The sequence below is a fragment of the Dromiciops gliroides genome, chromosome 2, assembly GCF_019393635.1.
Source record: "Dromiciops gliroides isolate mDroGli1 chromosome 2, mDroGli1.pri, whole genome shotgun sequence".
Lineage (NCBI taxonomy): Eukaryota > Metazoa > Chordata > Mammalia > Microbiotheria > Microbiotheriidae > Dromiciops > Dromiciops gliroides.
The window spans coordinates 284659810-284685286 of record NC_057862.1 but is presented as its reverse complement, the minus strand read 5'-3'; the positions used below and the strand labels follow the sequence as shown (position 1 = coordinate 284685286).

The 25477-nt window shown below is 39.9% G+C and overlaps 1 protein-coding gene across 1 annotated transcript in view; it reads left to right on the top strand.

Moving 5' to 3' along the window:
• The window catches only part of MEIKIN (meiotic kinetochore factor), a 145036-nt gene that overhangs the window by 18120 nt on the left and 101439 nt on the right, over positions 1-25477 (top strand). The window contains exons 2-6 of the mRNA XM_043980669.1: positions 8065-8158; positions 10143-10230; positions 10786-10849; positions 13425-13562; positions 15597-15716. Coding sequence (XP_043836604.1) covers positions 8065-8158; positions 10143-10230; positions 10786-10849; positions 13425-13562; positions 15597-15716 — 504 coding nt within the window. The remainder of the gene's footprint in view (positions 1-8064; positions 8159-10142; positions 10231-10785; positions 10850-13424; positions 13563-15596; positions 15717-25477) is intronic.

Sequence of the window (25477 nt, the reverse complement as noted above, 5' to 3'; positions counted from 1 at the left end):
TTCCAAAATGCTGGGGGCAGAGGAGGGTTTTGGAGAAGGAAATGAAGAAAGGAGCAAGGAGTGATGTCCCAGTATGTCAAGGAAGAATGAGAAAAGATTCATCTACTACTACTGGAGAGGATGGCTGCAGATGTAGTGCCTTCTGTAGGTAACTAGGTCTCCATGAGTGCAAGAAGATGGGGGAAATGTGAGAGGAAGAGGCCTCAGAAAAAGAGAAGTCTTTTAACAGTAGTATAAGGATTTTAGGAAACACAGTGGAATGAGAGGCAAAACAACAAACTTAGTAGGATGGGAATAAAGTGAATAGGAATGAGAAAACCAGGAGTAATTGCTGGGTAAGAGGGATAAGCAGCCAGGCCTCTAGATCACGAGGGTTTGGGTAGAGAAGGTAGAATTTGTTAGCTAAAGGTTGAGGGAAATTTCATTTGAATGGGGCTCCCACACCACTATAGTATCAATTTATTCTTTCTTAAATAGTGTAAAGGAAATGAGATAAGGTTGGGCTTTCAGGGAAATACCTAAAGATAAGGATTTCAGAGGCCTCCAACTCTCATTCTCTGCCAGCTCCTTTGATTTAGGGTGGTAGATATCCCAGCCAGAAGTTGCTCTACCTCTAAGCCATGCAGGTCTCATCTGTGGTCAGAAGTCCTGGGCCTAGATGAAGCTCTGGTTGGAAGAGGCCCTGTGCCTAAGTTCCTAGTGGTTAGATGGCTAGAGTCTGAACATTCAGTTATAGAAGCTTGAAATGTTGTTGGTTTTCTTAGGTTAGAAATAGGATAGAGTAGCTAGTGATTCCATATGTGTCTTAATGTACTTTGAGATTCAGGACTCCAAGGTTCAGTAAAAGGAAGAGGGGCAGCTAGGTGGCGCAGTGGATAGAGCATCAGCCCTGGAGTCAGGAGTACCTGAGTTCAAATCCAGCCTCGGACACTTGACACTTACTGGCTGTGTGACCCTGGGCAAGTCACTTAACCCCAAATGCCTCACTAAAAAAAAGAAAAAAAAGGAAGAGAATACCACAAAACAGAACACAGCAGAAGACTGTAAGGAAAGCCAGCTTTATAGAAGGGAACTACTCATGATAAGGTTTGGTCAGTGTCACAAGGGAAATTGGGGGTGGGGAGTCCTTAGGTATTCCTCTTTAAAGAATTACACCCTCTCACACACAAATCCAATTAGAATAAAATAATCTTTTATTTAGGCACTAGAGAAAATAGCCAAGAGAAGAGATAGACTCTTGAGGGGAGAAAATGGTTTAGAGACATGATTCTCTGAAACGCATTTCTCCTCAAACAGAAGAAAGGCAAAAGCTTTTATAGATGATAGATGGGGTGACCAGATGGGGTTACCGCCTGACAGTGGAAAGTTCCCTTTGGGGGTGGAGAAAGCATGAGTGAGAGATAGTGGTCAGTTTAAACTTTAATAGTCCCAAATTCCTTGATATGTCCCAGCCCCATAATAGTCAGGGAGGATGGACACAGGTCAGGTCTGCTGGAATCCTTGATGGAATCAGGCACTAAAACCAATTAAAAGTCCAGTGGATTGGGGCAACTAGGTGGCGCAGTGGATAGAGCCCCGGCCCTGGATTCAGGAGGACCTGAGTTCAAATCCGACCTCAGACACTTTACACTTACTAGCTGTGTGACCCTAGGCAAGTCACTTAACCCCAATTGCCTCACACATACCAAAAAAAAAAAAAAGTCCAGTGGATTTTAATAGTTTCTTTTTGGTTTTGGTTTTGTTTTGTTTTGTTTTGTGGGGCAGTGAGGGTTAAGTGACTTGCCCAGGGTCACACAGCTAGTAAATGTCAAGTGTCTGAGGTTGGATTTGAACTCAGGTCCTCCTGAATCCAGGGCCGGTGCTTTATCCACTGGGCCACCTAGCTGCCTTGGATTTTAATAGTTTCTTATGTAGATCAAGTAGGACTAGGCATTGGAGAGCCTGCTGCTGGTGTGCAGCTCAAGGTTGGGGGACTAGTGCTGATTTATTTGGGGAGGAATGCATGGGAAATTGGTGGCTAATTAATAGACACATTCTCCACTGAAGGAAAAAAGGGGCTTTCAGCTGTTCAGCAGGCTTTCTGTGGCTAGGCAACTCTGGGGATTTGAGCTTCCCCAGTGCTTCCTTTAGCTGGGAAGGAAGCCATTGGGGGGTCCTTACAATCCACCCCAGTTAGTCCCTGGGGACTAACCTGCTAAATCTTATTGAAGGAAGCCTGCAGCTGGCGCACAATCCAAGCACTCACCTTTACAAGGAACCAGATCCACAGGAGTGTTATGAGCCTACCCTACAATAACTGTCATAGGCAGTTCCTCCCTCCCCAGGTAAAGCCAAGAGACTAAGTCCACAACTCCTTTCCTAGGCTGAATAGTCCTGATTTCTGTGGTGTTGTGGGAGGCTCTTTAGCCCAATCCATGGAATGCATGGAATCAGCACAATTGTTCACTTCTGGACAACTCAGGCAGGTGATTAAGGCAATGGATTGATTTATCAGGCATCTCATGATGATAGTTTTTACAGAAAGTTCTATGGTGATGTCAACAGATGGCCCACACAGGCCATCTATAATATAAAAACCCTATCTCCCCCCCCCCCGCCCCCTTCCCTCATCCAGAAGCATTAGCAATGAGAACAGAATAAGTTCCTCTGGTGTTAGCCTCCCCATCCTGTGAGAGAACAGGTCCCCATGGGGAAATCTCTCATGCTATCAGTATAGGTAGCATCTGGGAACTACCATAGCACCATCTACAGGTGTAGTTGGAAGTAGTGCCTAAGGAAGCCCTGGGGATTATTTCCAATGCAAGGAACCAGAGGATTAACATAAACCAGGAAAGTCCTGGCCAGGTGGCTGGGGGTGGGGTGGAGTGTGAGGAGAAATTCTCAGACTTCTCTCCTGGGTACTAAGTGTTCATACAAGACAGGGAATAAAGTATGTAATATGAAGGGCAGTAATGTGAAATAAGGGGAGAAAGGTAGGTTGGAGCCAGTTTATACCACCAACCTAAAATGTCAGACTAGGTTTATATTTTATCCTAGAGACACTAGAGAGCCACTGAATGTTTCTGAGCAGGTGTCTGAGGAGTATTTCTTTTTTTTTTTTTTTTTTTTGGTGAGGCAGTTGGGGTTAAGTGACTTGCCCAGGGTCACACAGCTAGTAAGTGTTAAGTGTCTGAGGCCGGATTTGAACTCAGGTACTCCTGACTCCAGGGCCAGTACTCTATCCACTGCGCTACCTAGCTGCCCCCTGAGGAGTATTTCTTAGGGAAATTATTTCAGCAGTTTTGTGGACGATGAATTGGAGAGGGCAGAGGCTAGAAGCAGGGAAACTGGGAAGCTTTTACAGTGGTCAAAGCAAGGAGTGAGGAGGACTTGAACTAAGGTGGCACCCATGTGAATGAAGAGAGAACATGGGGGAAGTGTAGAGCAAGACTTTATAAGACTTGGCAGCTTATTAACTGCAAGGAGTAAGGAAAGTCAACAGTGTCCCCAAGGTTGCAAAACGTGTGGACTGGAAGGATGCTGGTGCCCTCAATAGAAATAGGGGAATTTGGAGAAGGAGCAGTTTTATGGAGGAAGTTACTGATTACTTTTTTGACATATTATGTTTAAGGTTTAAGGTTGTTTAAGAATTTTCAGAGTCCTTGTTAGGCATTTCATAAATAAGCGAGCAGAGGTTATGGCCAGACAGGTACACTACAGTTTATTCACTCAAGAGTGTGACAAATTGGGGCAGCTAGATGGCGCAGTGGATAAAGCACCGGCCCTGGATTCAGGAGTACCTGAGTTCAAATCCGGCCTCAGACACTTGACTCTTACTAGCTATGTGACCCTGGGCAAGTCACTTAACCCCCATTGCCTCGCCAAAAAAAAGAGTGTGACAAATTGTAAGAAACCGCATTTAAAAATTTCTGGGACTCAGTGTTGGAGAAGTATCAAAGGTCTTTATTTATACATTCACTCATGAATGGGTCAGTTCCCTAATGGAAATGGCCTGGAGCCCTTTTACCTCAACCAGCTGGCCCCTCCCTTCTTCCTCAGTTACAATTTGCTTGCCAAGACACTGGCACCAAACGCCAATTGGAATTCAGTATAGTCAAAGGGGCAGCCTTCTAAACTCCTCCCTTCTTCCTCAGTACAATCTTGGCACCAAAACACTGGTGCCAAACACTAGCCAATTGGAATGCAGTGTAGTCAAAGGACTAGCCCTCTAAATTCCTCTCCCATGTCCTGCTTGCTGGGGAGGGGGGGAGGAAAGGAGCCATTAGTACATACCCTTCTCCCAGCTGAAATTCACTTCCCAGACATTAATTGTTCCCCAGACAATTTCAATCAGCTTTTGAGGAGGACCCATATTTTCCCACATATATCCCCATCAGTAGGCCATAGCATGTGTGCCTCAGTTCCACATTTACATGACCCAGAGTTTAGGTAAGATCAGGCGGGTCATGTAGGGAAGCTTACAAAGCTGTTTTAGATAAGATCAGGCTGGGCACATAAACAGGAAAAGTACCCTTTTAGGAAAAGAAAAAAGTATGCTTTTGAAAATAAAAAGGTCTTTAGCATAGCTATTCACATCAGACCAAGGGAAGAAACTTCTTCTTTATCAGTCAGTTAATTAACATTTATTAACCTACTACTTTGTGCCTTTATTAAATAGGATAAAGAGTAGTGGGCAAGTTCCTGAAACTATTCAGAGTCCTCTTGAGTTTTCTTTTGGAATGTAAAGTGATTGGGGGAACCTAGGTACCAGGAGATACCTGGTACATTCTGTGTCACTAGTGTAAAGAATTAATTGCTATTTGAGGTTTGGCATGCACTGGCCTGGGGCTCCGCAAACCACACGGTGCATCCACTGGTTGTAGCCATTGCCAGGGCTCTGGCACCTCACATCATCACCACCGAGGCCTACATGGGCCTGGCAAAATTATAATGATTGGAAGCCTAGTGAGGGCAGTCATGTGACTGTCAGAGCAGCTGTCCCCTTGGCTGGGGTTGTGTGGGGTGTTTCTAGGTTTGGGGAAGGAGAATTGGGCTTTCTAGGTGGAAGCTGAAAAGTGACAGGTGTTCTGCTGCGTATTTTCAGCTGATTCCTGGGCGGCAGTATTTTTCAGGTATTATAATTTCCCTTTCCCCATTTTTATTTCCTTTCCCTGGATCCTACTGATCCTGTCTGTTGTTTTTTTTTTTAAGTTCGTTCTTGTTAAAATAAATCTTGTTCTGTTTTGAGGGAGGCTGCCGGTCTCCTTCCTTGCCCCAATATTGCGGCGAGCCGCTTAGCTAGCACTCCCCAATTAAAAATTGGTCCCCACACTAGGAAAAAGAATATATATTAACAGCAAATATAACACAAAAAGGAGTTGTTTATGTTCTCCCCAAAATCCAATTTCAACAAGGCACAAGATTTTCAGCCACAGATATGCATGTAGATGTTGGGACCATTGAGGGAACTTACAACCTGGATAGGGGGAGGAGGGATAGCTCACCCAAAGAATTGGAGGCTCATCATGAATCTTGTAAGATAAAAAGATTTATTAGGAGAGAGGATATATGGCTAGGGGACAGATCATTGGTGACTGTCCCCCTGGAGTAAGAGAAGACCTGGTCATCTTTACAAAACAATGAGGAGGGAAGGGCAAGATAACTGTGAGGGGATCTTTGAATAATGGGGTATCAGTAGGATATGCAGCATCCATCTGTTGTGGGGAAAATAGGGTAGGGGGTTTGGGATAGGGATAGGGGTTTGGGGTCCTTAGGAATTCCTCTTTAAAGAATTACACCCTCTTGCACAAATCCAATAGAATAAGATAATAGTTTATTTAGGGGCTAGGGAAGGGAAACCAAGAGAGAAATCCTTGGACTTCTCATGGGGAGAAGCTTTGACATAGATCATGGCTTTGAGATACCAATCTCCTCGAGCAGGAGACAGGCAGATAGTTTTATAGAGGTCTGATGAGGTGATTGTCTGACTGTGGAAAGTTCCCCTATTGAGGGAGGACCATCCCCCACTGGTGGTGGCTGGAGGACTTGGGTGAGGGGTGGTTGTGGATCTCTGGAGCCATCTCTGCTCCTCAGACCACAAAGACAGCAGCCACACCTAATCTTATCTCCCTAGGGGTGGGGGAGACTGGAATGAAGGGTGGTGGTCCCAGAGCTAGCTCAGTCCAGATCAGGTTCCACATATCTCTTTAGGTGTGTCTGTCCTTTGGTTTAGTTTCTCAAGGAGAAAGTTCTTTGATGTTTGGGACAAACTGCCTCAGTTTACTCAAATAACTCAAGGAGACCATTATGTCAAGCAGAGACAGATTTATTACATCTTCATGAGGACGGGCAAAACCCAATTACACATTGAAGTCTTGCAAAGATAGGCCCAATCCTCTAGATTTTTATAGTAATCTTGAAAAGGACTGTCCCCACGTACATCTAGTGTGGATGAGCTCACAATCTAACATCCAATCCTGTCTCACCCAAGGTGCATGCCCAGCTCGTGATCCATGTATGGAGACATGTCCAAGAACAAAGGGGAGAAGGGGAAGGAGTACAAGTCTGAGGAATGTCAAAGAAAGAGGGAGACAGAAATCACTCCCTTATCTGACTGCAATTAATCCATGTCAGGGACTGGGGTTTTGACATGTGAGAGACCAGTAAGTAGACTGGTTTATTACAAGCCATAAACTAAGGTGTAACTGGCATGTGAGAACTAAGCAGAAGTAAAGTAAATAGTGCTAATTGGTAGAACTGTGACAAGTAATAAAACTTACTGGGGGACTGGATATCTCCCAGACCCCATCCCCAAAGTTTACAGAACTGTCCCAAGTCCATTATCTCAACAATAAAGCTTAAAGGAGACAGTGAGAATTGGACGAGCAATTAACTTTTAGGCAAAGCGAGAGGCTAGCTATTCTGGGGGGTGGGGGGCTAGGTATCTTTCATACTCCATCCTCAGAGTTTAATCTGACTCAAATCCATAATTGTCCCACACATTTGATGTACCCCAGAGAACTTCTGGGATGCTCTGGGCCCTTAACACATCTATATCCAGCAGACTTTGATACTGCTTATCAGCATACCAGGGTCATGCTCAGCCACACTTATTCCTGAGGTGCTTTTTTTTTTTCCCTTGTGAAAATTTTAAGGATTCCTTGGGGGTTGGGATCTTTAGGTTTCTTGGGGTCCTGCTGCATTCCCACAACAGGTCTAGAGTTCATGAGAGTGGTGGTTGTTCAGTTATTTCAATCATGTCCAATTCTTAGTGAATAAACTTGAGTTTTTCTTGGCAAAGATACTGCAGTAATTTACCATGTCCTTCTCCAACTCATTTTACAGATGAGGCAAATAGGATTAAGTGACTTGCCCAAGGTCAGACAGCTAGTAAGTGTCTGACACTGGATTTGAAATCACAAAGATGAGTCTTCTTGGGTTCAGGCCCAGCACTCTATCCACTCTACCACCTAGCTACCCATGAGAGTGATTAGGGAAGCCTGTCATCTACACAGAGATAATAACTGGACACAAAAAGATGGGTAGAGAGAAGAGAAAGCCCAGGACAGAAACTTGGGGGCTAAGAAATGGGTGAAGATTGAGCAAACCAGACTGAGAAGAAACAACCAGGCAGGTAGAGGGATAACCAGTATCACAGAAAATGATATCACAGAAACCAACAATATGCTGGAGTGGGGTTCACAGACCATATCACAAGTTGCAGAGTAGTCAAGGAGGATAAACCCTGAGATGAAACCATTGGGAACCTCTTCCCTTTTCTCCCTCTCCTATCCTTCCTTTTCTTCCTTTTCTGTTTCCCATCCTTCCCTTTCTTTTCCCTCCTTTGTAGCTTGAGGTCTTAGCACTGCAACTCAAACAAACAATAATTCTAAAATAGGAGGGCTTTACAGCAATTTACAATCAATTACTATCAATCAACAAATATTAAATACCCATAATGTACAAAATAGAATAAAGAATTATCTTTCTAAGTATTGAGAATATTTTACTGCCCTCTCTACCCCCTTAAATTTTGTTGTTGTTGTTAAATCTCGTTTGAATTAAAAAGCAAGTGCTTTATTATAGGACCAAAAGGAAAACTTCAAATGAAAATCTTACCCAAGTTGAAGGAGAATGTTGAGACAACACAGTTACATGAGAGTCCTACTACAAAACACAGGTCTGTGTCACCTTATAAAATTCTATCTATTACCATGACTATTGAAAGGCAATGTCTAATTTCTGTAGAGGTGTTTCTTTTGGGCTATGGACCTTTCAAATGAATATTTAGCTGGTTCTGTGGCTTTTGACAAAACTTTAATTGTGACAGAAGTGTAACTTGTTATTTTTAAATTTTTATTTAAAAGGTAGTTAGGGATATAAACATTTAAACACACAAAACAATTCTTTATCTTCAACCTCAATAAAGCAAATATGTCTTATCACCTCCTATAGGTATTAGGAATGCAGAAATAGCTACAACATAGGTCTCAAGGAACCTAGAAGGCATTGGGAGCTGGAATAGGACTACAGAAAGAATATAAGATGATAGAAGGGAGAAATGACAGAAGAGCTGTTGTTTGTCCTTGTTCTCAAAGAGGACCATGACATCAGAAGATGATGTCATGACTTACACTGAATTGGATTTAAGTGAGGGAGGGCTCTGCAAGGTCATCAACCTCACTCTCTCCTCCAGAGCCCTTTGGGTCCAGTTGTGAGATATATATATATGTGTGTGTGTATGTGTGTGTGTGTATATATATATATATATATGTATATATGTGTGTGTGTGTATATATATGTATATATGTATATATGTGTGTGTGTATATATGTGTGTATATATATGTATATATGTATATGTGTGTGTGTGTGTGTGTGTGTGTGTGTGTGTGTGTGTGTGTGTGTATATATATCAGGACAACTAGAGATTTCCCCATAAGTTTTAAGGCAGTTGGGGTTAAGTGACTTGCCCAGGGTCACACAGATAGTGTCTGAGATTTGAACTCAGGTCTTCTTGATTCCAGGGCTAGTGCTCTGTCCATTGTGCCACCTAGCTGACAGAAGAGTATGGAAGGGTTTAAAGGGGGCTGGGAGAAGAAAACAAGAGAGCCATCCCTTCACTTGGAAGGAGGATGGGCTTGGAGAGATAGGTGGAGAAGGTAGTATCTGATTTTCACCTTGAAGGAAGGGAAAGAATTCAGCAAATGGAAGGAGACTCCATTCTAAGCATGGGTGATAGAATGAGCAAAGGCACAAAGACTAGGAGGAGGCAGGGTGAAAATAGATGACTAAGAACCATCCAGTTTCACTAGAACATAGAGTACATAACAGGAAATAATTTAAGACTGTTGGACAGATAATGTTTTGATATGTTTTCTTTCCAAAAGCTATAATTACAAATGACATTATTAAATAGGAATTTTTAAGGCATCTCTTGATTTTTAATTCAAGTTAAATGATGAATCATTTCTGTTGAATAGGTATGATATTGTTTGTATATTTATAGAACGTATCCTGGTTTGATTCCTACCTTTTTGTCACAGGGGAAATTGGTTGTGTGTGTGTGTGTGGCGGGGGGGGGGGGGTCCTTAGGTAGTCCTCTTTAAAGAATTACACCTTCTTGCACAGAAATCCAATTAGAATAAAGTAATCTTTTATTTAGGCGCTAGAGAAAGGAGACCAAGAAAGAAGTCAAGGACTTTCAAGGGAAGATGGTTCCAGAGACTATTCTCTGAGATCTTGTCTCCTCAAACAGAAAGGCAAAAGCTTTTCTAGATGGTAGATGGGGTGATCACCTGAGAGTAAAATGTCCCTTATTAGGGGTCCTTTATTGGGAAGGTTGGGAGAAGTTGGGTGAGGGGTGGTTGTTCTTATTTCTGGAGTTATCTCTGTCCCCTTGGCACCAATCAGGCAGCAGTCACACCTAAATAGGCTTATCTTCCTTATTTCTTGAGGTGTGTTCTTCCTTCAGTTTAGCTGGGCAATTTAAACTTTAATAGTCTCAAATTCCTTGATAATGTTCCAACCTCATAACACTTTTATAAGGCTGTCGTTTTTGTTTTAGCTGTTGTATTATAAATAGGACAAAATGGGAGTCCTCAAATAAGGAAGTCTGCTAACATATATTTTAATATTTGTTTATTCATTTTGTTTAAATGTTAGTATGCAGTTGAATGTTGCACACCAAAAAAAACTACAAAAAAGTGAAATTAATGAGGATTCCAAGAACACAAACACTTTTGCACTGAAGGTATGCATGTTTACTTCATTTTGTCATGGGGAGAGGTGGTGGTCCTTAGGTGTTCCTCAATAAAGAATTAAACTCTCACATACAATCCAATTAGAATTAAAATCAACTTTATTTGGTGCTAGGGAAAGTGACTGAGTGGGAAATCAAAGACTTCATTCCTCAAGGAGGAGGACTTAGAAACATTTTCCTCCATGAACAGAGGGAAGGCAAAAGCCTAATGTGGATTATTATTTGTATTATAAGTATGACATAGTCTTTCTAACATGCTATGTTAAATAAAGTTGCTTTTGTTGCTTTTCATTCTCTGCTTTGTTTTGGTTTTGCTTTTTTTGTTTGTTTTTTTGCGGGGCAATGGGGGTTAAGTGACTTGCCCAGGGTCACACAGCTAGTAAGTGTCAAGTGTCTGAGGCCAGATTTGAACTCAGGTACTCCTGAATCCAGGGCCGGTGCTTTATCCACTGTGCCACCTAGCCGCCCCCTGTTGCTTTTCATTCTCAAAATAAATATTGAATAATTTTAGTTGGCAATACCATTTCTGATTCTTATTCCATGTAGGAATCAATGACTGATGATGATCTCCAAGGTGAGAGTAATGCAATAAACACTCAAATAAGTTCAGGTAAGTTGATTCTATATATGTGTGTGTTTTCTTCAAAAAATATTGTATTGACTTTTTTTTGTACTTTGCTGTCACCTCTCAATGCCACCCCTTCTTCTCCCCCCAAATAGAACCCTGTCTTGTAACAAAGAAAAAGTTAATAAGAACAAACTGATACATTGACCATACAAGGTGTCCCAAAAGTCATAGTGGAGTTTTAGGATTAAAACTTCACTGACTTTCGGGACACATATGTAATAGCTTATATTTCATTCCATACCTATTTACCACTACTTCTCTACCAGAGATATCCAAGATATTTTTCATTATAGTCTTTTGGAGTCAAATTTGGTCATTACATTGATCTGAATTCTAATAGCTTTTAGGGGTATTTTCCTTTACATCACCATGGTAATTGTGTCATGGGGCAACTAAGTGGTGCAGTGGATAAAGCACCAGTCCTGGATTCAGGATGACCTGAGTTCAAATCCGGCCTCAGACACTTGACACTTACTAGCTATGTGACCCTGGGCATGTTACTTAACCCCAGTTGCCTCAAACATCCAGGCCATCTGTATGTTTGTCCTGATGTATGTATATCTTGGCAGTGGACCCAGATGGCTCTGAAAAAGAGAGCGAGGCTGTTGACTTGCACAGCCCTCCCTCAGTTAAATCCAATTCACTGCAAGTCATGACATCACCTCTTGATGTCATGGTCCTCTTCAAGAACAGAGGACAAACAGCAACAACAACAACAACAATGTTGGATAATATTATTTTCTTTGATTTATTTTGCTTTGTATCAGTTTGTACAAGTCTTCCCGCGTTTCTGTGGATTTCTCATATTTCTTGTTTCTTATAGTATCATAACATTCTATACACATTTACATCACATTTTGTTCAACCATTCCCCAATCAATAAACACCCACTTTTGTGCTTATTTTCTAAAAGTAATTTAATTCCTACAGTCACTGGTCAGGAGCTAGGAGGAAAAGAATATTCCTGTGTCATTCTGAAATAGTAGCTTATTTCACTTGATTTCATTTCCATTCTCATTAGTAAAATGCCATTGGTAATACTGACTAATCTGGTTGCATGGTTCTAAAAGATGACTAATACAAATTATCATAAATAATTTTAGTATTCTGTGACAAGTGCTATAGTTTTGCAAATCTTATAATACATTTGCAAATTAGATTTCATAATAGAGAGGCAGCCATTTTATTTAATGAGTACATAACTTTCTACTATAATTCACTGACTTCAAAATAATTTCTTTACTTTCTCAAGAAGTACTATAATTGAGTCAATGCCAGCCCCTATCATCAGACAAAAGGATGTTAATTTATACATTGATATCCTTTTCATACTCCTTGGCTTTTCTGTACCACCTGCTCAACTCCTTTGGCCTATATCTCAGCCACCAATAGCAGTATGAGAAATAATTATTAATAATCAATATCTTGGGGGGTGGCTAGGTGGCACAGTGGATAAAGCACTGGCCCTGGATTCAGGAGTACCTGAGTTCAAATCCGGCCTCAGACACTTGACGCTTCCTAGCTGTGTGACCCTGGGCAAGTCACTTAACCCCCGTTGCCCCGCAAACAAAAACAAAAAAATAATCAATATCTTAGGGGACCCTGAGATCTCCCCCTTTTAGTCCTCTCTTTCCTTCACCCAGAGACAAAGCCTCCTTGAGAGATTTCATCAAATCTCATCTAGGTCAAATCCAACCCAAACCAAAGCTAACAAAATGAGCCTTGGATGGAGACAAATTCTTTTGTGTAGATAGCCCAAGGACTTTACTGATGAGATTAAACCACACCTAGAAGAATGGATTTGTTCTGACCAGCTTGAGTGGGGGTCTTGCATTCCTTTCTCTGAAGTCATCCTTGCACTTCATTTTAATATAACATACCACCAAATCATGTCAACCAATTAGAATTGAATAATGCTAACCAATTAGATTTGTTTGCTGTGTGACGGACCTCCTACAGTGAAAGGATAAATGAACCAATACCTGCACGGGAGGAGGGGGTCTTTGGTCTGAGAGGTGGATATAGACCTGCCTCTTATCGAAAAGGTATAAAAAATCTGGATAGGTAGCCATGCACTCTCTCTCGGGACAGGAGACAGAAGCTAAGCTCAATCCCTTACTTGTAAAATTGATAAATTGATAATAAGCTTACCCCAAACTTTTCTCTATAGTAATTATTTGCACCATCCCAGCAGTGATTAAACCTTAGCTCTCACAATCACATAACTGTGCCACCTCCATGATCTAGAACTCTGAAATTACCCCTCAGATCATAATTGCCTATCCTATCTCTCCCTCAGTCTCACTCTAAATTTATTTTCACTTGTAAACATGGACATGCATAGAACAGGCTGGGTTATGTACCCTGGGGGAGCATTCCCTTTGATTTTTTACCTTAAGGAGAAAATGAAGAACTAATGCTCTCCCATGGTATGTCAGCAGACTTGGCCCACATTCAATGCATGCCAATCCTTGTAAATGTGTCTACGTATAACATTCTTATGTCTTTAAGCCTATATATGTTTCCTTTTTCATGATACATTTTATTTGCTTTACAGGTATAACTTCATCAAGTGACATTTCTTTCTCTCTTCTGAGATCTTCTGATATAGATTTTTGTATAGAAACCACCAGCTTTGAAGATAGTTTAAGTAGTTTTCCATCACCTGAAATATTCAGGGGAGGAGAGTTTTCAGGTGAGAACATTTTTTTTTGCTTATTTTCCTGTATTAGAGAAATTGGAATAGTGTTCTCTCTCTTTTTCTCTGTCTCTGTCTCTCTCTTTTATAGGGGTGGGAGTGCTTATTTCTTCTTTCCCTTCTCCATTTGGCCACATCATTGACATGCTGTGATGGCTATACAGGGACCTAGGCTATCTAGACCTAAAAGAGGCAAGAGAGAATTGGAGGCCTCTTGGCTGTAGCGGAGTTCCCATTCTCTCGATTGAAATTTGCTACAGGAAACATCACTAGAGAGAAAAGATTATTTTGAAATGAGTACTAATCAACAAAAGCATAGGGTGTGCTTTTTTTATGGAAATTGTTTTTTTAACCATTCATTAAGTTTAAAGAACCAACACTTGACTTAAGGCCACTTATCACTAAAAGAGTGTTGTTTAGTCAGTTCAGTCACATCAGGCTCTTCGTGACTCCATTTCAGGTTGTCTTAGCAAAGATATTAGAGTGGTTTACCGTTTCCTTTCCTAGTTAATTTTACAGTTGAAGAACTCAGTCAAACAGAGTTAGGTGACTTGCCTGAGTTCACACAGCTAATAAGCATCTGAGGCCAGATTTTAACTCATGAAGATGTGTTTTCCTGATTCTAAGCCCAGTGTTCTATTCATCATGCCACCAAAAAGAGTAGGTATTGGTTTTCCATAGTGTCAAGTAGACACAATAGACCCACTTCACCCACTTCATCCTTTCAGTTCAACAAACATGTATTAAGTACTTGCTATGTAGAAGGCTGTTAGACTAGTGGATCCAGAGAAAAATGGAAATAATTCTTCTCTAAAAGAACTCAGATCCCATTGGGAGAATACATTATTGTGTGTATGTATACAGAGAAGTAAACATAAGGTAATTTGCAAAGGGAGGGGGCATTTACAACAAAGAGTCTCTAAAATTTAGGCTTGGAGGGATGTAGGGTTTCTAAGAGTTAGAAATGCTAAGTCCATGGTAAGCATTAGAGACTGTCCATGCAAAGGCATCAAGGTAAGAGAGGGAATACCAAGTTCATAGTCATGAAGGGAAATGATGTGAGATAAGTTTGGTATTACACTTGGTTGCACTCAGATTGTGGAGGGTATTAAATCCCACTCTGAGGAGTTAGTATTTTATACTACGGGCAGCAAGGAGTTATTGAAGGCATTTGGACACAGATATGACATAGGTCTATGCCTTAAGATTATTTTGGCAGTGTAGAGGGTAGATTGAAGAGGATAGAGATTGAAGGCAAGGCAACCAATTAGAAATACAGTAGTAAAGATGAGAGCCTTTATTAGGGAAATGACTTGTGAATGGGGAGAGAAGGTTGGAGATAAGGCATATTGTGAACGTAGATTCAATAAAACACAGGAACTGCTTGGATATGGGGGAATGTTAAGGATGACATACTGAGATTTAAATATTGGTGACTGAGAAGATGGCAGATCCCTAAACAAAAAAAGGAGAATTTGGAGATGCGGTTTTAGGAGGAAAGAGGATGAATTCCCTTTGCAGTTCCATCAAACACCTATATGGTCCCCTGTCCACACACTGCTTCCCATCCTCTAGGTTGCTCCTTCTTTCTCAAAGATTTCAGCACTTGGCTCATGATACTCATTTAGTTAAACTGTTTGCCTAACTATAATCCTGAAACTAAAATGATTTGAGAACAAATTGCAGGACTTAAGAAAAATTTCGGGATTTTTTTCAGTGAGATCAGCACATACAAACAAATGAGGATAGTATGGCCTGAAACCCCCAACCCTCCCCTCCATACACACAGACACATGCGCGCATGCACACACACACACACACACACACACACACACACACACACACACACACACACACACACACACCCTTTTCAGTTTCATTTGTAAGGGTCACTCTATTACATTAACATTTTTTTTCTGGGATAAAAGGAGAGGGTGGGAAATAAGAATACCCAAGAATGTGGGAAGGAGTTTATATCATCAGTTTAGAAGTCTCTGTAGTTGTTTTTCTTTCTTTTTTTTCTCTGTTTAGATATTAATGATTCCACTACTGAAAGCCATCTCAAATTCAAGAACTCTACTTTTCGGGATACCAGCAGAGCAGTGGCTATAGAAAATATGCATCAATTTTCAAATCTTTCAGCAATTTTAGGTAACTTTTATGTAAAATAACATGTGTTGCAGTGGAATAAAGATACTAAGTAGTTACATCCAAATAACAATTTATTTAGTTTTACATGTTGTTGTAGAAACTAATCAGGTCCAAGGCTCTGGGTAGCCAAAGACATTGACCATTGGTTTCTACACAGTTAACATAAAATTTAGAGGGAGTTAAAAACAGGAAAAACAGTCAGTAGGAGTTGAGACACCTGGTTTCTTATTGATGGAGAGGACTGGGAGACATTGAGGTGAAGGAGAGGGGTAAATTTGTGACATTCCTTAAATTAGGTGACTATTAGGAAGGGGAGTGACTTCTCCAAAATCAAATTAATTATAAGCTACAGAAACTTAGCTTCACAAAATGGTGGATAAAGGCAAAATGGAGTGACTAATTCTGTTTTTAATGTAGTATCTCCCATGTCTCACAATTGATTCCAAAATTCTTCAGACAGACCTTGAGAGTGACTTATCTTGCTTCTTTGGACCTCTGTGTTACTGCCTGTCTTGTGTGAGTTCCCTGTAAAATAATTTTTTTCAGCAAATCTATATTTGACATTCAAACCACGAGGCTAGCTCACTAGAGTTGTGCTCTCTGCCATGGAGTTTTGTGTGGCTGTTCAGCTTCAGAAAGGACCTCAGAGTCTGGTACCTTATCTTGCCAGGTGAGCTTCAGAACCTTCCTAAGATAATTCAGATGGAAGTAGTTCAATTTTCTGGCATGGTGCTGGTAGACTATTTAGGTTTCACAGGCACGTAACAGTAAAGTTAGCACAATGACTGTAGACCTTCAGTTTGATAAGCAGCCCAATACCTCTACCCTCCCACACATTCTTTTGAAGCCTCTCAGACATTGAGCTAGCTCTAGCAAGGAATGCATCAACTTCATTATCTCTGTGTCTACATCCCTGGAAAGTATTCTGTCAAAGTAAGTGAACATAACCATAGCATTCAAAATTTCTCCATTTGCTGTAACCAATGGTTCCACATATGGATGATGCAGTGCTGGCTGGTGGAGAACTGGTTTTTCTGGTGTTAATTATTGGGCCAAAATTAGCACAAGTGGCAGAGAATCAACCCATACTTTGTAGTATCTAAGCCTCAGAGGCTGCATTGGTTGCATAAATATTTGTGAACAAAAAGTCACACCAGCTCTCTTTATACTTTAGTCTTGGCTTATGGCCTTTTCAAGTTAAATAATTTACCATCAGTGCAGTAGCTGACCATGATGCCATTTTTGTCTTTGTTGATGTCTGAAAACATCATGCTAAAAATCATGGGAGCAAATGCACAGCCCTGCTTAACTCCATTGGTGACTGGGAAAGTGTGAGAGCATTGTCCATTATCCAGAAGCCATGCAAGCATGCCATCAGGAAACTGACATACAATACTGATGAACTTCCCTAGGCAGCCCATTTTCTCCAGGATTTTCCACAGGCCCTCTTGACTGACAGTATCAAAGGCCTCGGTCAAATCAATGAATGCTTTGTTCTGCTCCTGGCGTTTCTTCTGGAGTTATCAGGCAACAAACACCATGTCGACCATTCCTCAGCCCTTTCTAAAGCCACAGTGGTTCTCAGGTAGCTGACCATCTTCCAGTTGAAAGATCAGAAAGTTCAGGAGTCTGAAAAGAATCATGCTGGCAGTGACTAAAAGGGAGACTCTTCTGTGGTTGTCACAGGACAACCTGTTTCTGTTTCCTTTATATAGATGAACAGTGGAGGTATTGTTGATCTCCTGGGGCATAACCTTCTCTTACCATATAACATGGAAGATTTCATTCAGGTTTTGTATAAGCAGTGGACCCCCAAAATTGTACATCTCTGATGGAATGAAATCAGCATGAGGCACTTTGCCACCCAACAGGAGCCTAATGGCATACAAAACTTCTTCAGTTGGAGCTTCCACTAAAGAGGGATTGACTTCCATTGATTGATGGCAGTCAATTGAAAACACCTGCGTGGAAGTATTCAACTCATCTCTCAGGATCATGTCCTTAGCACTGCTCAGTGTGGTTCAATTAGCACTGGGTAGTTGAGATGCACCAAAGATCTTTGTCCCATAAATAGCCTTCAGGGCATTGTAAAACACTTTAGATTGTCTCTATCAGCATAAAACTGAATTTCATCTGCTTTCTTAATGAGCCTCAAGAATTCCATGTCTTTCTAAACTTTGATTGTACTTTACTTTTGATGGACTTAAACACTTCCATTTTAGAGACAAATAAACCATCCTCTGGCTGACCCAATAGAGTATTTGTTTTTCATTTAGTAGCTTCTCAGTTTCCCCATCATTTTCATTAAACCAATCTTTTATTTTCACAAGTATTCAGGTGTGGTGCTGTACACCACTCTCCTCCAGTATGTTGATTCAGCTTTCTCTCCAAGTCAGTAACAAACACACACAGAGAAGTGCTTGAATCTATTGACATTAAGTCCTCTGGTAGTTGCCATGCCTTGGGGCCACCACTCTTGTAGAATGCCAGTGTTTAGCTTAGAGAGGACAAGTCTATGATCAGTCCAGTACTCTGTGGCACACATTGCCTTTGTCACTCTCACATCCCATCTGTCCCTTCTTCATACAATGACACAGTCTATTAAATTCCAATGTTTGCTGTAAGGGTGCATTTATGAAGTTTTGTTGCATTTAGGCAAACATATTACAGTGTTGGTGATAAGAAGGTCACGAGCCACTTAAGTCTTCAGTAGTAAGTGATCATTACTATTGCTATTTCTGACTCCATTACTTCCAAGGACTCCTTACCATGTCTGATAGTCTATGCCTACTCTCATGTTAAATTCACCCAGAATTAAAAGGGTCTTCAGGTTGTCTTCATAAAATTTTTCATCATGGTGGGACCATAGGCCCTGATGATGATAGTGTGGCACTTTTTTGCAAGTGCCAATCACATTGTCATAAGCCCGTCATTCACTCTTTTGGGGAAGCACGCAAGCTTTTTTTTTTTTTTTTTTAGTGAGGCAATTGGGGTTAAGTGACTTGCCCAGGGTCACACAGCTAGCAAGTGTCAAGTGTCTGAGGCTGGATTTGAACTCAGGTACTCCTGACTCCAGGGCCAGTGCTCTATCCACTGTGCCAGCTAGCTGCCCAGCACACAAGCTTTTTGACTAGATTAGACTCGATTGTAAAACCGACACCAGCTTCATAGTATTCCACATCACCAAGGCTACTTTAGAAAAATGTGTATCCAGCTTCAACTTTGGTAAGCTGGCCTCCATTTGCCGGCCTTGTTTCACTCATGGCTGCTATTTGGATGCAGTACCTGCTGAGTTCTCTTACAACAAGAGCTTTTTGTCTTTTAAGTCTACTGGATTTTGGATTGTCAATAGTAGTGTGTACATTCCATATGCCAATGGTGAATGGAATCATCTTTCCAAAAGTTTTTGTACGTTTTTGTATTTTGAACACAGGGGTGGGATCCCCACCTTCCATGGTAAGCAGGCCAGGTTGGTAAAGCAGACAATTGTTAGGGTACCTTTTCTGGCCCATTTTTCACTCCAGGAGATGAGCAGTACAGTCCTTAAGAAGGTTGTTCAGACACCCAGAGGGCTGCCAAATCCCACTGCTGTTTCAGTCCAGTGTGAAGATGACCCTATGGCCTGGGCTGAAGCTCCCAGTATATCTGTTCCTGCTGCTTTGTCACTAGCCTGTCACCACAGGAGTTCAAGGTAGGTAAAATAGTAAGACAGTAAAATAATAAGTAGTTCAATAATAAAATGACATCATTGTAAAACTATTGTAATTAATGTAAAATTATAAAATTATTGAATAATAAAATAATGAAATAGTAAAATTGTATAGGTAATGCCTTTTGACTTGTCTGTAAATTGGATTTAAATGAGATAGAGTTGTGTGAAGTCATCAGTCTCACTTTCTTCCAAAGTCTTCAAAGCCGATTGAAAACAAAAAGCCAACATAACTGGTGATGGCTTCAGATACAGTGTCTGATTTTGGCATCTTCAGTTTCTGACCAAGCTCTAAGCACTTCACAGTGCCTGCTTCTGCCACCTTCTTAGTCTCTTGAAACAAAATGTTCACACCCACCTGTTCCACCAGAGAAGTCTTCACATGTTTGAGGTACATACCCCACTAACTTACCAATGGGTATGAGTCCCATCAGTTTCCCTCAATTTGGTTTAGGCTGTCAGCTAAGAAGTTTTTACCAAGGTGTGGCCACCATGCTTGCTTACAGTTTATTGGAGCCACAGGTGAGAGCTGGCTGGTAGATGGACATCTAAAGTAGAAAGCAGCCTTAAAAAGGGCTTAGCAGCCCTCACACTAGAGGTGCTAGCCTTCCTGGAAGACCCCACACACCCTTTCAAGGACCTAATCTTATAAATGACTATATAACTATTTATAAATGGATGGCAAGTTAATAACTCATTTACTGGTTGCTTAGGATATGGCATTGACTACAAATTCAGATTAAAAACAGTAAGTTCTGGGAACAGCTAGGCGGCACAGTAGATAAAGCACTGGCCCTAGATTCAGGAAGACCTGAGCTCAAATCTGGCCTCAGACATTTAACATTTAGTAGCTGTGTGACCCTGGGCAAGTCACTTAACCCTCATTGCCCCATAAAAAACAAAAACTAACAGTAAGTTCTTTTATACTTACATCCTATTTACTATCATAACTCAGAGATGTTTTAGTATTGCAAAAAGAAAACTACAGTTCACCTTCCCTGATTATAGAATCTTACTATGAAAAGAAAAAGGAGGGACATGGTTATGATGATATCAAGACTATCCCTTCAAGGACATAGTCTGACCTGACATAAGCTGTAACAGAAGAAAACTCTTAGCTCTGTTTGAATTTAGGCATGAGTCATAGTTAACAGCCAATCACACAGAAAAGTTCTGCATTATTTAGAGGATATCATAGCCAGGCTTAGAATTAACTAAGTGGAAAAATTTTTTCTTCAGAAAGGAAAATAGTACAATGGATAAATTGAGTCAAGGAACTCCTATCTTTTGCCTCTCCAAAGGCAATCCCTCAGCTTTCCTAGACACAGATAGCACCTATGGCAGTTCTCAAACTGTACTCCTTTTTGGCTGCACATAGCATTCCCCTTGCATGATGGACTGTTGGTTTAATGACACTTCAGACAATCATACCTAGAATCAAAGCTTAGAACAATATCAAATTGCACTCCCACAAGATTTTACTTCATATAACATAATTTCATTAATCATACCTTAGAGTTAGGTTATTCTCATTTTGTAATACATATAATTAACAACAAGCACATATAAGGGCATTTTATTTGTTCTTCATTTATAATTTAAGAATAATTACATTCTGAGCTTTCACACATGCACTAAATATATGATAATTTACTCTGAACCCCAGAAAAATGCTGACTACAAAAAGTCTTCAATTTTGTACTGCCTATTTATCCCTGAGGCAAAATGGAGTCTGAAACCAGGATCTTTTGTTACTAAGTTGGTCCAAAGATGTAACTTCAATACCAACTCTTTATTAACAAGTAGAATTTAATAATTTTCATAAGTGGTAGCCTAATAATATATCAGATGAAACTCCTTAGTACAAGCAAATTTGTAAATTTCCCCATTTTGGCTTGGAAAGGTCCTGGTTTCTCAAAGTTCAGCACTTCAGACCTTTATTACACTCTGTCAGTAGGGCTGATAAGATCTAATGACCTTGCCCAAGTAGAGGGTCCCAAGGAATCTTAGAAATAAGACTAATTTGAAGAGGACTTTGCTATTTTTTCTCCCAGTGGTTTTATTATTACTATTCATTTGAAGGCAAATAGACACTATAAATAGCTGGAGGATTTTCCTTGTCTTTGAGTCACCTCCACAGCAATTAACTTGGTCACCATAACAAGCATTAACAAGGGTAGATGTCTTCTAGTTAGCTTCCTATGAAGCTATGATTAAGCAAATGAAGTTACAATCTGCATTTCACAGCTCTGGGGCTTAATATAGAGAATTTATTATCACTAACCCTATGGAATCTTATTAAACTGCTTAATATCAATTAGAATAAAATAGGTGTCTAATAATCAATTACAATTGTATTCAGTACCAATATAGAGTACTTACATTTACTAACTGAGAAGAATGAAAAGCCTGAGAGACAGTTTCTGGGTAATTAATAATCAATTTATTAATTGGACTCTCTGATAATAAATTGATGGTTAGTAGTTTCAGTAACCAAAGACAAAACCATGGAGATCACTGCTTAAGTAGCTTTGGAAAAGTAGGGGCTCCGAAAGGTGAAAATCAATCCTGATTGGTGAACAATTATTGAGGGGGTAGACTTATAAATGAGGAGGTAGGCTAAAAGTCTTCAGTTCTTGCTACTTAGAACATGGCTTGATCATAAGATTTGGCCACCTCAATCAATCTGGACAAAGGAATCCATTTATCCAGACCTCTGTGGTTGATTTTCTCCTTCATAAGTTAGGTTCCCCTACACTCTAGTGGGAGAGTACAGTGACATGGACTTATTTCCTAAGGGCAAAATTCACCTAGATTAAATCCTCTTTATACTCTGAATCTAAGTAAGGGTTTCTAGTGGGTCCGGGTCCTGCCCAAGATCATAGAGCGTGTACCCAGGGGATTTGGGCAATCTCAGCTATCAGCAGTGTCCTTCAGAGACTGACTAACTGGCCAACAGGAGCTAGTCCCTGAATAAAGAAATAAAGGGAGAAAACCTTAGTCCTAATTAATAATTGGTTGTTATTATTATAATAGAAAATAATTTCTCTCACTAACATTTATATAGTGCTTGCCATGTGTCAGGTACTTTACCACCTCACTTCAACCCTGGAAGGTAGATGCTATTATTTATTCCTTTACAGATTAGGGAACTGAGGTAAACAGAAGTGAAGTAACTAACTTGTTTAAGGTCACATAGATTTTTGCATTAGGTCTGATTTACCAAAATTATCCTAATATAAGAACATATGTAAATGAGAACACATGATTGAGTTTCAGAATAAAATTTCAAGCAAATTAAGTTTGGGTTTACAATCTCAAATGGTAATGTTGGTGCTTCAGATTTCAAGGTTTACTGTTTTTCAGTTAGCTCATTTTTTAAACTGTGGTGGCATTTTTTCTTTCACTAAAATCACACAAGAACCAAATCAGTTCCTTTGTGTTCTTCATCTAGCCTGACCTTATACTTACGAGAACAGATAAAATACACAACCTCACCTTTCCCCAAGGCATCTTTCTCTGGAGGTATATAGCATTTTTCATAATGAATATTTTGGAATTGTCCTAGATTGTTGTATTGCTGAAAATAGCTAAATCATTCACAGCTGATTTTCCTACAATATTGCTGCTACCATGCACAATGTTCTGTTTCTGCTTATTTCATTTTTCATCGTTCATGTAAATCTTTCCAGCAAACCTTTTACTTTCAAATATTCCATTCACACAGTGGGAACAGACTCCAAATTTCTACCCATTTTCCTCTCATCTTTACTTGCTTAAACTTTCTCTCTTCCTTTCTTTAAAGCTCTTCAGAACTGAATCTTTCTTGTTTTCTTTTCATATTCTTATTCAACACTACTCTTACTTTCTTCCACTTGCTTAATTCCTCTAGTCTTTATTTCCCAGTCATATCCCAAACTATCTATAGAACTAATCTCTACTCCACTGAATTTTTCTTTTGCAATCTAGCACATTTTTTTATTGTTTCATATTAATTAATTATAAAACTGTTGCCTTTGAGGTTCTTAAAAGCTTACAAATACCTGACCTATTTCAGTCCTTTTTGGTGATTTTGTCTCTAGTATACCTAAACAATTAAGTTCTGTTATTCACAGGAAAAAAAAATACAATGAAAAGCACAAAACAGTCTTCCAAATTAAATTTTATTTATATCATCTTTGCTTAGGCTCTCACTCTCAGTGTCACCCTCAGCTCTTCACCCTACATATTCAATATGCTGCCAAGTCTTAGTGTTTTTATCTTCACATCTTCTGTGTACATCCCTTTTCATTCCTCATGCAGACACTCATCACCTCAAATCTGGACTATTTCAGTAGTGTATCAGTCTTGTCTCACATTTCTAATTAATTCTTCATTTAGCTACAAAACCTTTACACTGACTATCTGGAATGTTCTCCCTCCTCACCTCTTCCTCTTAGCCATCTTAAAAACTCAGCTTAAATTCTGCCTTCTTCAGGAAGCCTTTCCTAGTGTGACAAAAAATATGAAAGACATAGTTTCTGGGTAATTTAATTATTTTATTGATAGACTGGCAGGTTATTAATAAAAGGATGGTCGATGGATGCCTGTCTAAGACTGAAGACCTCTAATGCCCTCCAAAGATTTGGTGGTCTATCAAACAGCAATCAAATCTAATAGGTCAACAGCAATAAAAAAAAAAAAACCCAGCAATCAGATCTAACTGGTTTACATGATTGGAGGTGGGTTATGAAGTCTTGGAATATGTATGTGATTTAGGTCACTCAAATCTTCATCAAAAATACATTAGAAGAAGAATGTAGACCCTACCCAAGATGATCAGAGCACAATAGCTTTCACTTGGGTATTGTTTGGATAGTCTTGACCAAGATAAATCTTAATTTCACATAGAACTGGACCTTGGAGTGGGAAAGAGGGAAAAGAAAGGACTAAGAAAAAAGGGAAGAATACTGGGTCTCTTCGAAGATAATTATTTCTCACAATGCCCAATTTGATTCTAATTGAGAGATGAGGTTTCTTCAATGAACCACTAACTGATATTACAAATACTTTATCAAGGATTCTTAACTATGAGGCTTATGATAGGTAACAATAGGGGAGTGTTAAAGAGAGATGGGCAGTGCTTTGGCAAATTCAAAGGGAGCAGTCCCCTTTAGTAGGTAGACCTTACAGATAATGTACACAAAGGGGAAAAGTGAACAGTGAAAAAATGTCCATTTAAGTGTCAGAAGTCTCATCTCATAGATCTGTCCAAATCTTATGATACCACCTGATGCAGCTCCCTAGTCTAGGTGTGATCTCAGAGCAATTCTTCCTCAGTCACTTGTAGAGATCCTCCTCTTTCTCAGTTAAAAAGTGTTCTACGGGGCAGCTAGGTGGCGCAGTGGATAGAGCACTGGCCCTGGAGTCAGGAGTACCTGAGTTCAAATCCGGCCTCAGACACTTAACACACACTTACTACCTGTGTGACCCTGGGCAAGTCACTTAACCCCAATTGCCTCACTAAAAAAAAAAAAAGTGTTCTACAAAATTGATCTTAACTCAGCTTTAAATTATTTTGCCAGTAACCAGGTCAGATAATGAAAGTTAACTCAAACCTTATGCCTCTATTATTATAAAATGAAGTTTAGAACCTTTTAGACTAGAGGTTTCTATAATTTTTGGTTTTCCATATGTTATGTTGAGATAGGTAGGTAGGTAGATAGAAAGAAAGAAAGAAATAGATCTGAGTTTGTATCTGAGTTATTCATATACACACACATATATATATATATAATCATGTCAGATATATGTATATATATACACACACATACATATATGTATATATACATAAACATATATATGACATGATTATAGGAATTTACCACAAAAGAATAAGGATGTAACTATATAGTAAGGGAATAAAATTTTCCCTAACTTCATATCAAGTTCAGGCAAAATTTATGCAGATGGCCAACTGCATTGAGTCAGGCTTAAAGTCAGCCAGATGGGATATTTTTCCATGTCATGTGTCATGTTGGGAAAATTGTCAGGAGAACCCTACTTCAGCCCT